The 12,993-nt window shown below is 42.3% G+C and overlaps 1 protein-coding gene across 2 annotated transcripts in view; it reads right to left on the reverse strand.

Moving 5' to 3' along the window:
• The window catches only part of PLPP1 (phospholipid phosphatase 1), a 151,251-nt gene that overhangs the window by 95,915 nt on the left and 42,343 nt on the right, over positions 1-12,993 (reverse strand). The window contains exon 2 of one of the 2 annotated variants that reach the window (XM_082255232.1): positions 4,245-4,399. The exons of the other annotated variant lie outside the window; for it this stretch is intronic. Coding sequence (XP_082111358.1) covers positions 4,245-4,399 — 155 coding nt within the window. The remainder of the gene's footprint in view (positions 1-4,244; positions 4,400-12,993) is intronic. 2 annotated transcript variants of the gene reach the window in all.

Here is a 12,993-nt window from a genome sequence, read left to right on the forward strand (position 1 = left end):
AGCGAGACAGGAAGTGACGGGGTGAGCCGCGGCTCCGAGGGAGGAAGTACTCTGAGGTGAGTATCTTCGATCTTCAATTGCAAGGTGAGTAAACAAAAAAAAAAAAAAAATAACTATCCAATTCCTTTTCAGGTGCGGCATATCTAGCGGAGGGGCACAAAAAAAAAAAATAGTTTTTGTGCCCGGAACTCCGCTTTAAGCAAGGTACACATTAAAGAAAATCCGATTTTCCTTGTTGTCTAACAGAAAATTGAAACCAAAAAAAAAGAAAATTCGTAAAAAAAATTCTTATACGACAAATGCTTTTTTTTTTTTGTGGTTTGGGTTTCCGATCATGCACAGTCTATCGTTTCTGATTTTTCTTGTACGAAAATGGTACACCAGTAAAACAAAAATCGTTAATTCTGTTCCCAATTGAGAACAATTTTGGAGCTGGTCCCTTCGGAAATTCATTCAGAAGGTCAGAATCGGCTGTAGAAAGTTGAACACACTATACGAAAACCGTACAAAAGTTCCTTGGACGAAAATTCTCATCTGATTTTCTTATAGTGTGTACAAGCCTTTAGGTTTAGAGATGCTACAAAGCTGGACTCTGGGTAAAATCAAGTTTCCCTTGCAGCTGGGCTCCCCCCTTTTAGTTTATTTGGCTTGGACCTACGAAATTAAGACATGCCAGAGTAGAGAAGCAGTCACACATAGGAACTAAAATGTCATTTTAGGTATATTGTAGGCCTCACTATGAACAGGTTTTTTTCCCTAGAAATCTTTTATCTTATTTTTTGTGATTTTTAGATACAAACAGTGCTTAGAGGCAATTTTCTTCAACAACCTCAAGCCAATGAGAAACTCCAAATTCCAAATGGTCCTGCCAAGTTTAAGTTTTATGCCCCGTACACACGTTCCGATAATCGTACGACTAATGTTTCGCAAATTGTTGCATGTTACAAAAATCAAAACCAACTCTGCGTACAAACCATCAGATTTTCTTCGTACGATTCACTGACCAAGTGTATTTTTCGTAGCTACGTATAGGAAGTGATGTCATATATGTCTGACCCCTGCCTCGTGCAACGTCATTTCACCATTTCCGATCATGCGTGGTATTTGTCGATCGATTTTTAGCGTACGCATACTGTATTGATGAAACGATTATCGTTCGATAAGCTGTCGTACGACAGAAGTTTTCCTGTTTGTCCCTTCAGATTTTGTTGGACCAACTGTCGTGATCGGCTGTCGAAAGCTGGGTACCAACGATCAGATTATCGTGAGATCAGGTCGAAAGCGAGTTTTGTCGTACGATTATCGGAACGTGTGTACGGGGCATTCGTTTGTAGTCACCAAATATACGGAATCTGCTAGGTAACTTGACAAAAGTCTGCCCTGCAAGCAAAAAAAATTTTGAGGAAGAAGGCTGGTTTCTTTCATTTTGAACTCTCCCTAGCTGAATGGATGGACGTGAGAAATGTCCTTAGCAACCAATACAACATAGATGGTGACGATCTCCTGATGAACCAGAATAAAGTCGCTATGTGGGTGGCCACGTGGGCCCCATCCCACTTGACATGCAGTTTAAAAATTGAATGAGCTGGATAGAAAATTTAAGCCAAACTGTGGCTGCCTCCAATCAGATACAATAAGCACAGAGCGAGATTCGTCAATCCATGCCGTATAGCCTGGATGGAAAAATCTGTTCCCATTTTTGTTCAGTCTGCAGGCTAAATGAAGAAAATCTAACAGTGTATGGCCAGCTTTAGGAACAGATACTACATCTTACATATTCTAAATGCATGCTAGGTCTCAGTGCTTTAATAAAGTGAATTACAAGTTTACCATGGCTTTTTTAGCACTACAAATGTAGGAAGATTATCATATTTCCATGTACAGTATATACGATGATGAATTATACAACAACCCATTTGTATTGTCATCTTCAGCATGAATCCATCCACTTTTGTCACCAAGCATTAAATACCTACTTACTGCTGTGGTTTGAGAAAAAACATCATGATCAAAGAGGATTTTCTGCTGCCAATTCTTGAGAATGAAAAACCAACAATCTGGGTAACATTCACTGACAGATTTTGGTCAAAAATAAACTTGCATCCAATATGGCAATAACAAGGGTACCACATTACCTACTGTATTTACTAAGGGCACTGAACACTGCTTCAAGTTGGAAGCAAAACCTGTATGGAAGTAGGATCTTTCAATGATACGAACAGAGGATCACTGGGGTTCGAGAACCAACGCGATCCATCACTCATGCCTGTGTGTGCAGCATGTTGAGTAGGCACACTTGAAATGCTTTGTCTTCTGATGAAGCATACAGTGATAATCTCCTTTGGGGCTCGTGTCCATGGGCGGTGTGGCTCATAGTTTTTGGGCACCAGGGAGGCACAGGTATATCATCCAGCCGATGCCACCTGCCTGTCAAAATCAATGAGGCAGCAAAATTCCTGCATTCAGGGTATACATCCTTGTTTGCAAAAAGCTTAAAATGGTTCTAAAGGCAGAAGTTTGTTTTACATTAAGATAAAAAACCTTCTGTATGCAGCGGCCCCAATACTTACCTAAGCCCCATCACGATCCATCGATGTGGACGAGAGCCTTGGCTCCTCAGGGACTCTCCCTCCTCATTGGCTGAGACAGCAATTGTGTCAATCACAGCCAGTAAGCCAACGAGGAAAGAGGGGGTGGGGCCAAGCAGCAGCTGTGTTCGTGTGAATGGGCACACAGTAGTGGCTTGGGAACAAGCCTGCTCAGGTGCCTCTATAGCAAGCTGCTTGCTCTGGGGGCACTCAGCAGGAGGGAGGGGCTAGGAGAGCCGGGACCCGAGAAGAGGATTGGGTGTGCACAGAGCAGATAACTGTTTGTTTATTTTGTTTTTTTAAAGCCAAGCCTTTAATATCACTTTAAGATGGGAGTAACACTCAAAACAGTGTGCAGCACCCAGGAGTTTTGCCACCTTCATTGATTTTGACAGGTTTCTGGCAGTGGACTCTACACTACACCTGTGCCTCCCGGTCGGCCAAAGACACCATTTTTTTTTGCTGTATGAGCCAATCCGCCCAAGTGCATGAGCCCTTAGATTTACCATGCATTTTGGAGTGTAATTTGTATTACATATTACATCGTTTTGGTAACTATAGAGGAGATTGTACAATTCATATTGTAACAAGTATGGCCAACTTAAAGGCATAGTTCATATTTACCTACAACCTGCCTTTGCAGATAAAGGGCATCTGTAAATAATAAACTGTCTACCTTTGTCCAAAGTTGAGTAAAGCCCTTGCTATAGGTGTAGGCCATTTATGTGCCTCGTGAAGCCTGGATAAAAACTCCCAAAGATTGCATCTCCCTGTCCTGCCTTGATGCTAGGACATTACTAAGAAAGGCCCAGCTCTTACCTTCATAATCACAAGAGCGCTCTCTCTCTCTCTCTCTCTCTCTCTCTCTTTTAAAGTGGTAGTAAACTCTTTTTTTTTTTAACTTGTATCTACAGGTAAGCCTATAATAAGGCTTACCTGTAGGTACAGTGAATATCTCCTAAACTTGCACAGTTTGGAAGATATTCACACTGCAAGCAGCCAGTGATGTCACCAGCGTATGCACTCAGAAGAGAGGGCATACCCATGCCTTCCCTTCATAGCTTTGTGCCGCGGTCCGTGACTCCCACGCGTGTGAATGGGAGTGGCGGCATCACGGCTCGGCCAATCAGAAGGCCAGGGATGCAAACCAGTAAGGAAGACAAGGTAAAGATGGAGGCCTTTGTTCGAAGGTAAGCATTTCATAATGTGCTAGTATCAATGTGCGATGCATTTTTTGCAGTTATTTTTTGTTTTTTTAAAGTTGCCGTTTACTACCACTTAAAATCCTCTCCCCTGAATTTTCTTTCCCCTGATGCAGTAGCTTTGAGCTCAGCGGCTGAGAGCTCGCTCCTGTGATAGTGTATGTGAACAGTAGCAGCTGGGCATTTCTTAGCAACATCCTAGGAATGGGGCAGGACAGTTTTTCAACCAGGCTTCATGAAGCACATGCATGGCCTACACCTATAGGACGTTATTCAACATTGGTCAGAGCTGCAACGTTTTGTTTTATATCTAGAAAGATGCCCCTGCTGCACAGTTTGTTTTTTATTTAGGTGCGCCCCTTATCTGCATAGGCAGTTTTTTGGTAAAGATGAAGTAGGTCTTCAAGATCTGATCTGGAAGACGCTCCAGTTGTCTGTAGATTCAGCTACTTACTGAGCATATAGGCAGAGTGAAGCCTACTGTGTAGAGTACTGTGGAGGTGACCGTACTGTCATGGAAGGGATACTTGATGCTGTCGTCATTACAGAAAAAACCCCTCTGATACGGCTTTTTTGTGATCAACTTTAAAACGCCAAGAGGCAGGCCAGCTGTAGAGGGAGAAAAGAGAAATTAAGAAGCCTGGACTACCAATACCAGATGGAAGAATAAAGCTATGGTGTGCGCCAAGGGAAGCCCATGCAGGTGATAAATAAAAAATTCAAGGTGTTCCAGGACATCTACTATATTTATTTATTATTTATTTCAGGTTCTTATATAGCGCTGGATTTATATATATATATATATATATATATATATATATATATATATATATTTTTTTTTTTTTCTATTTATTTACATACATAGACACACCCACGGGTCCATCTCATAAAATTAGAATATCATCAAAAAGTTAATTTATTTCAGTAATTCAATTCAAAAAGTGAAATTAAAAATTTTATATAGATGCATTACACACAGTGATTTATTTCAAGCATTTTCTTTTTAATTAAGAGGATTATGACTTACAGCTAGTGAAAACCCAAAATTCAGTATCTCAGAAAATTAGATTACATTAGACCAATTAAAAAAAAAAAAAGAAGAAGATTTTGAATACAGAAATGTTGGCTTACTGAAAAGTATGTCCATGTACAGTATAGTATGCACTCAGTACTTGGTCAGGGCTCTTTTGCATGAATTACTGCATCAATGAGGAGTGGCATGGAGGCGATCAGCCTGTGGCACTGATGAGGTGTTATGGAAGCCCAGGTTGCTTTGATAGCGGCCTTCAGCTTGTCCACATTGTTGGGCCTGGTGTCTCATTTTCCTCTTGACAATACCCCACAGATTCTCTATGGGGTTTAGGTCAGGCGAGTTTTCTGGCCATTTAGGCACAGTGATACCATGATCATTAAGACAAGGTATTGCTATTTTGGCAGTGTGGGCAGGTGCCAAGTCCTGCTGAAAAATGAAATCAGCATCTCCATAAAGCTGGTCAGCAGAGGGAAGCATGAAGTGCCGAGAATTTCCTGCTAAAGGGCTGCGCTGACTTTGGACTTGATAAAACACAGTGGACCAACACCAGCAGATGACCTGGCTTGGTGGCTCCCCAAATCATCACTGACTGTGGAAACTTCACACTGGACCCCATGCAACTTGAATTCTGTGCCTCTCCACTCTTTCTCCAGACTCTGGGACCTGGATTTCAAAATGAAATGCAAAATTTTGCACAGTCCGTGATTTGGGGGAGCCAGGTCATCTGCTGGTGTTGGTCCACTGCATTTTATCAAGTCCAAAGTCAGCGCAGCCCTCTAGCAGGAAATTCTAGAGCACTTCATGCTTCCCTCTGCTGACCAGTTTATTGGAGTTGCTAATTTCATTTTCCATCAGGACTTGGCACCTGCCCACACTGCCAAAAGTACCAATACCTGGTTTAATGATCATGGCATCACTGTGCTTTATTGGCCAGCAAACTCACCTGACCTAAACCCCATAGAGAATCTGTGGGGTACTGCCAAGAGGAAGATGAGACATCGGACCCAACAATGCGGACGAGCTGAAGGCCGCTATCAAAGAAACCTGGGCTTCCATAACACCTCAGCAGTGCCACAGGTTGATCACCTCCATGCCACGCCTCATTGTTGCAGTCATTCGTGCAAATGGAGTCCTGACCAAGTATTGAGTGCATGCTATACTGTACATGGACATACAGAAATGTTGGCTTACTGTGAAGTATTAAAAATTATTTTTTTTTTTATTGGGCTTATGCAATATTTTAATTTTTACTGAATTTTAAGATTTCACTAGCTGTAAACCAGAATCACCAAAAGTTTCACTTTTTATATTGAATTACTGAATTAAAATTAACTTTTTTGATGATATTCTAACTTTATGAGATGCGTGTGTGTGTGTGTGTGTGTGTGTGTGTGTGTATATATATATATATATATATATTATATACACACACATACACACTGTATGTATGATATATATTATATTATATTATATTATATTATATTATATATATATATATATATATATATATATATATATATATATATATATATATATATATATATTCTATCAGTGAGGGCAGGTTAGTGTGTGCTGTGACATCAGGGACAAAGTATTTCTTGAATAAATATAGCACATGTGACATGGACTGTGCAATATCACTTTGTTGTGTAATCAGCTCAGGTGACAGGTAAAATTCTAAGCTATCTTTCTGAAGCATATATTCCATTAGACCTTTTTCAGATGACCCCATGAAGGTGGATAGTCTGCAGAGCTCAGAGGAACCTCCTCTGGGTGCACCAACACTATATGCTATGGACAAAAAGCTGCGTCCAGAAAGACCACACCCACAATTATCAGAATATAAGGAAACCCAAACCGAGACTGCCTCTGATTGGCCAGAATTTTTTTCGCATAGCTCCTGTTTTAGCTTGAAATTTGTCAAGCCAAGTGGTGCCCAAAAGGCCACCCAAGGCCCAAATGATTCAGCAGGAATTTGCCGAAATTCAAGCCATGTATGGCCAGCATTACACCTAAATGGTGTCACCTTTCTACCCCCTGCCTGCTGATTGGACAATGAAGGAACAGTAAGTCAATGAAAAGCCATCAGCTCAGCTCTCTCCTGCTGTCAGCAAGTTCACTAATAACAGGGCTGTACAGGGCAGGCCAGGAGGCTGATCATTAGACTGCTTCATGCCAGCTGTGTATTAAAGTTTTTTTTTAGTACACAGTAGCAATAAAAGGTGTTAATCGCCACCTGTAATTCAGCTTTAAAGCTTGGTTATAAATGTAAAGTACTACAAGCTGTGCTAGTCAGAGCAGTCAGTGTGAGCTGGAAAAAAAAAGGTTTAGACGCAGGGCAGGGTTATTTGTATACAGAGTAACTGCAACCATTACAGGATATTTTTTTTACCAAAAACCATTAACATGCTGCAGTTCACATGTAGACAGACATAGTAAGTCAATCACACATACCTGCCCATGCAGTGCCAGGACAAGGTCATCGAGCGCCCAGGGCAAAGATGCCAAACCGCCCCCCCCCCCATTCCGGGTCAGGGTGCCCCAATCCCTGCAATAAACCACTGCGCCCAGGGCAGTTCCCCCTCCTGCCCACCCCTTGTCCTGGCCCTATGCCCATGTCTAGACCAGGGTTATAAACTTTTTACTTGGACAATGCAATGATAAAAGCTCCACACTACAAGCAGCTTCTTGCTTATAGTAGACCCCTTTCACACAAAGGGGGCCATCAGGTCTGCCTGTTAGTTTTTTAGATGGACCGGATTGAACCCTCCATTCACCCCTATGCACAAGGGGGTGTAAATGAATTCCATTTACATCTGGCTTCCTCCAATCTGATCCATTAAAAAAAATAAATAAATATCCACCACACACACGGGCATCCGCCCCCCATCTAGGCAAATCAGACTGAAGGGCTGACTGGTATAAACAGAAAGTGGAGTCCGTTTACACCCGCTGATCCTTAAAGCTGTGCGGGCTCTGTCCATGTCCGCTCTGCATAAGTGGGCACAGACCCGTCATCCGCCCGCCCTGCTCTGATCTGCAGCCAGATCTCCTGCTGATCTAATCGGAGTCCACCCTGTGTGGAAGGGACCTTAGCGATATAAATCTGAACTAATTATACATATTAAATTCACATATAGCAGTTGTTCCACCTGCCAAATGATTTGCATTTCTGTCAATCCTGTGCTGAGATGTACATAGCTCTGCTACACAGCACTGTGATACATCACAGCTAAAACTTACAGGTCTTGTCCATGTTGGGGAAGGGACAGTAAATTTAGAATCATTCTATCACTCTGCTCTCTCCTCCTATCAGCATGTTTGTTAATCCATGAGTACATGAGAACTGCAGTACAACAGACTAGCAATTTCTTCTGCCCCTCCCTCTCCCAGTCTGAGTTCTGCTATAAAGGGACTGCAAGAGGTTGATACCAGGTCAAATACAGGTACCTACACTGCTTACATTAAAAAAAAGAAATGTATGATGGAATAATGAATGCAGTGCTGCCATAATGTGTGTCTATTATGTCTGCTTGGGGTTCTGTTTTCAATAGAAGGTAATATTAGGATACTTCGGAAAAATGAAAAACGGATTTCCACACTCTTTAATGTTTGGCCATAGACAGCTCAAATTTTGTCTGATTGCTGAACGTCAAGTCATGAAGAGCTGTGTAAGCACCAATGGCTGGACAAAAGTGCAGCGGTTACCTGAATACAAGAGTGGGCCAGTGGAAATGCCTCACCCCATACTGTGAGTGTCGATTGGGAAATTGATCGATTTCTTTCTCATTCAGTTCCCAGGCTGACCTCAATCACACGGGAAGATTTGATCTGTGCCCCATGCAGGGCTGTGTTTACCTGTGCAGGGATGCATATGCATCCCCATGTGGGTACTCCCATTAAGGTCTACTGGGACACAGCCATTGCTCCCAACACACCCTGGGAGTGTTCGGGCCATGCATCTGCACCGAAGTTATAGACAGCTATGGGACCGCCAATATGGGGATTTACGCAACTCCTTTGCATTCCCATGTCGGTAAAACACGGCCCTGCATGGGTAAAACACGGCCCTGCATGGGTAAAACACGGCCCTGCATGGGTAAAACACGGCCCTGCATGGGTAAAACACGGCCCTGCATGGGTAAAACACGGCCCTGCATGGGTCAATTAGCCTCATGTCACTAAGGCCTAAATCAACCATTTAACACTGACTTTGGTTCACAGGTCAATAATGGTTTACTGTGTAATGATCTGTATCCAACTGATTTAAAGGGGGTTGTATGCCGTAATTTTTTTATACACTGATACAATGAAATTGGACATTATAGTAAAATCTAACATGTTTAGTTATATTTATTTGTGCGGTGTAATAAACCTTGAATTTTTTTATCCAATGATCGCAGGATTGGGAAGCGACAAGCATCAGTTGGCACAATTTAAAATAACAGGAGCTGAGGGCATGCAGAGCTAGGGAAGGTTATATTCAGCTTCAAATCAGGAAATAAAGAAGACAAGGAGGACAGACAGTGAGTACGGAAAACCGGAGGAGGACAGGACAGAGGAAACCATCAATTCACAGCCAAGAATGTCAGGTGGGAACCAAAAATAGATACAGAACACTAACAGAACACTAACAATAAAATAGGTACAAAATACAAAGCAGGATATAAACTAAAAAAACAAAAAACAAAAAAAAAAAAATTAAAAGTTCAAATCTGCTTTAAACATTTAAAGAGGAATTAAGGGAGTATTAAGAGGATGGGTATAAATAAAGCCTATGCAAAACTAATCTATCAGCCGTAACAGATCCCACACCACTGGGCAAAGTGAATTAAACCCAAATGAACATTATTCATTGTGGGCATCAAAACCAAGAAAGCCTTCATTCACTGCTATGCTGGTGGCTGCCATCAGTGTTATGGTTTCTGGAACTGGAGTAAAGTGCAATCAACTTATGATACCGAACATAATTTTATATATCCCACCCTAACTCCCAACTAATTAAGGCAAATCAAAATTCAGAGTTTGGCTTTACTTTATGAATCTTGAAAATATCTGAAATAAGAACTGTCTGCACTGCCACTAATCATATTCTAAGACAGTTCGTATATTGAGCAGTTCAAGTAGATTTTGTATTACCTGCAGGGTGTCCCAAGTTCAGACAAGCTGACAAAAGACTTTTCGATGCATTTCATCGTGTCCAAAAGGAGACTCCCAACATGGTAAAGAAAGTACAGCCCATTTTAAATCCTTCTTTCCGCCCAGGCTTAGCCTATGAACATGGGTCTATGCTCTTCATAGTATTTGTAAATGCAATTTATATTTTAGTTTTAAAAATAATGGAGTAGGGTTAAACCCTCGGTCAAGTTTGCTGTCTATGTCCCCACTGAGGACATCAGAGCCAGAGATAAGGAAGAAATGTTGAGTAGTCAAAAAATTTGGGATGGGGCAGTGTTCATTTTGGAGCATTTTGTCTCTACAAAATGGAATGTGAAGGCAAATTTCCCCAGTGGTCTACATACAGCAAAAAAATAGTCTGACAGGCGTTATCAATATTTCCCAAAAGAAAAAAACCCAGAAACGTCTGGGCTTTACACCCTTTACTAGTCCTTGTGACCAAGACAGAAAGGAAGGACTAATGAAAATATACCAAGTTGTTATCAGAGCCAGATATGAGGAATAATGCACCAATAAGGTAAAACATTTTGAGTTTTCAAAAAATTTGGGGATATGAATGATGTTCACCTGGAAAGATCTTGGATAGGAAGTAAAGGCAAGTCTTCTCAGTTAGCCACAGACAGCAGAACATAAAATTGTTGTAAACCTCCCTGTGCGGTTTGTACCTATAGGTAAGCCTATAATAAGGCTTACCTGTAGGTACTGTAAATATCTCCTAAACTTGCACCGTTTAGGAGATATTTACATTGCATGCAGTCGATGATGTCATCGGCGCATGTTCTCTGAAGGAATGGCCGCCCGAGCAGTTTCTTCAGAGCCCTGTGCCGTGACCTGTGGCTCCCACGCGCATGTGCAGGAGTGACGTCACGCAGCTCCAGCCAGTAGCACAGCCGGAGTCCGAAGACCCGGAACGAAGACGGGCCAAGATGGATGCATGGATGCAGCCTTCAGCGGGGACGACGCGGGTTCGTTTGCAGGTAAGTGTCGCATTTGCATATTAGCACAATATGCATTTACTTTGCAGGTAACCAGAAAGAAAAAAAAAATGTTTCCAGACTTTACTTCCACTTTAAAGGGGGGGGGGGGATAGTTTGGGCTTTACATAGATTTCATATACAAAATCCTATCTACCACCACTCTGTGCTTGAAAAGAACATAATACAATGCTCGTATGAACCAAATGCTTATCAAAAGGAAAAGTGTGGGAAGTAAAAAAACAAACAAACATCAGCTGTTCCCCACTGGCTCCAAGCCCAAGAACTAAGCGATCACATGATCGCAGATTGCGCAGTTCTTGGGTCCACTCTGAGCTTATCACTGTTGCTGTGAGTCACAGCTCTTTACGCTATCCCCTCCAGCGCTTACTGGAGCACTGGGCTGTGGAGGAAGCAGAAGCAGCTGGATTGGGCTTTTAGTGGGATGCTGAGAGGCTGAGCCAGCTGCCAACTAGGCTTCTGGGTGGATCCCGACGATATTGTCGCGATACATCCAGAGACTGGCTTGACTCTGTGACCTCAGCCAACAGCAGAGTGTAGCACGCTGCCGGCTGATTCTTGGTAACAGGAGAGAAAACATAAGTGCGCTCCTGTGACCCACATAAGAAGTACGATCAAGCAAGCTTTGGACATGCTTCTCTTTTTTTTTTTTTTAATGAAAAAATGTCTAGTATCCCTAATGACTCCCAATCCAAATTCCTAAATCCGTGGCTTAAAGTAGTTGTAAAGTCAGAAGGTTGTTTTATCTCAATGCATTCTATGTATTAGAATAAAATGACTTCTGTGTGCAGCAGCCCCCCTCATACTTACCTGATCCCATCTATCCAGTGATGTTCACGAGTGCCTCAGCCATCCAGGAATCTCTAGCGCTCTCTCCTGATTGGATAAGACACAGCAACAATGCTAATGGCTCCTGCTGCTGTCAATTAAAGTCAATAAGCCAATCAGGAGAAAGAGGGGCGGGGCCGAAGAGCAGCTCCATGTCTGAATGGATACACTGAGCTGCAGTTCTGCTCGGGTGCCCCCATAGCAAGCTGCTTGCTGTGGGGGCACTTAACAGGAGGGAGGGGCCAGGAGCTTCAGCCATGGACCCGAGAAGAGGAGGATCCTTGCTGCTCTGTGCAAAACCTCCGCACAGAGCAGGGAAGTACAACAGGTTTGTTATTTTAATAAAAAAGACTTTACAATCACTTTAACTATGCCTTACCATTCTTGAACCCTGTCTTCCTGAGCTTGCTATAACGGGGTTGTTGTTTTTCTTACCCCAAGTCTGTGGGGGGTTAGACCCTGCTCTCTCTCTTTATCCCCTTATCTCCTTTCCTCTGCACCTTCTCTTTTCTCCTCATTATCTATTCTGGAGACCCCTCTGTGCACCTCCCGGCCTTTGGCTTTGGGGCCAGTGGTCTCTCCCTACAGGGATGTCGCTTAGGACCCTGGTTTTCTGAATTTTTATGTTTTTTTCTTTTTGTGTGTGTTCTTCATCAGTGCTGCTGCCCCTGTGTGTGCAAGCTATTTACATGACCTTGTACTATGGTTATCACCTGAAGAATTGAAAGAGAAAAAAAATGCAATGCATGACAAAAGTGACCCAAGAGAAAGGAGCGATATAAAAATGAGGAACCACCATGCATTTAGGAAAACCATTTGCTGTAATCAGATAAAACCTGGAAAACTTTAGCACCCGGGTCAAGCAAATAATCAACAAAAATTGGGTGAGAAAATGCGTATAATCCATACAAAACCCAGCCCAGACACGCCGCTACTGTCATCCCTGATATTTAACAGCAAATGTAACATAAACATTACCACTCAAGGCAATGATTGCTTGCCAAGGAGTCACGGCGGGTACTTGCAGGACTATTAAAAGGCAAATATTTCCCCTGATACTCATTTACACTTCATTGCACTACCAGAACACCATAATAAAAATATTTTGTCTAAAATAAAGCAGGAGTCCCACAAAAAAAGAGAAAATGGGAAACACGCAGGTATAGTTC

This window comes from Pelophylax lessonae, assembly GCF_965119305.1.
Source record: "Pelophylax lessonae genome assembly, chromosome: 1".
NCBI lineage: Eukaryota > Metazoa > Chordata > Amphibia > Anura > Ranidae > Pelophylax > Pelophylax lessonae.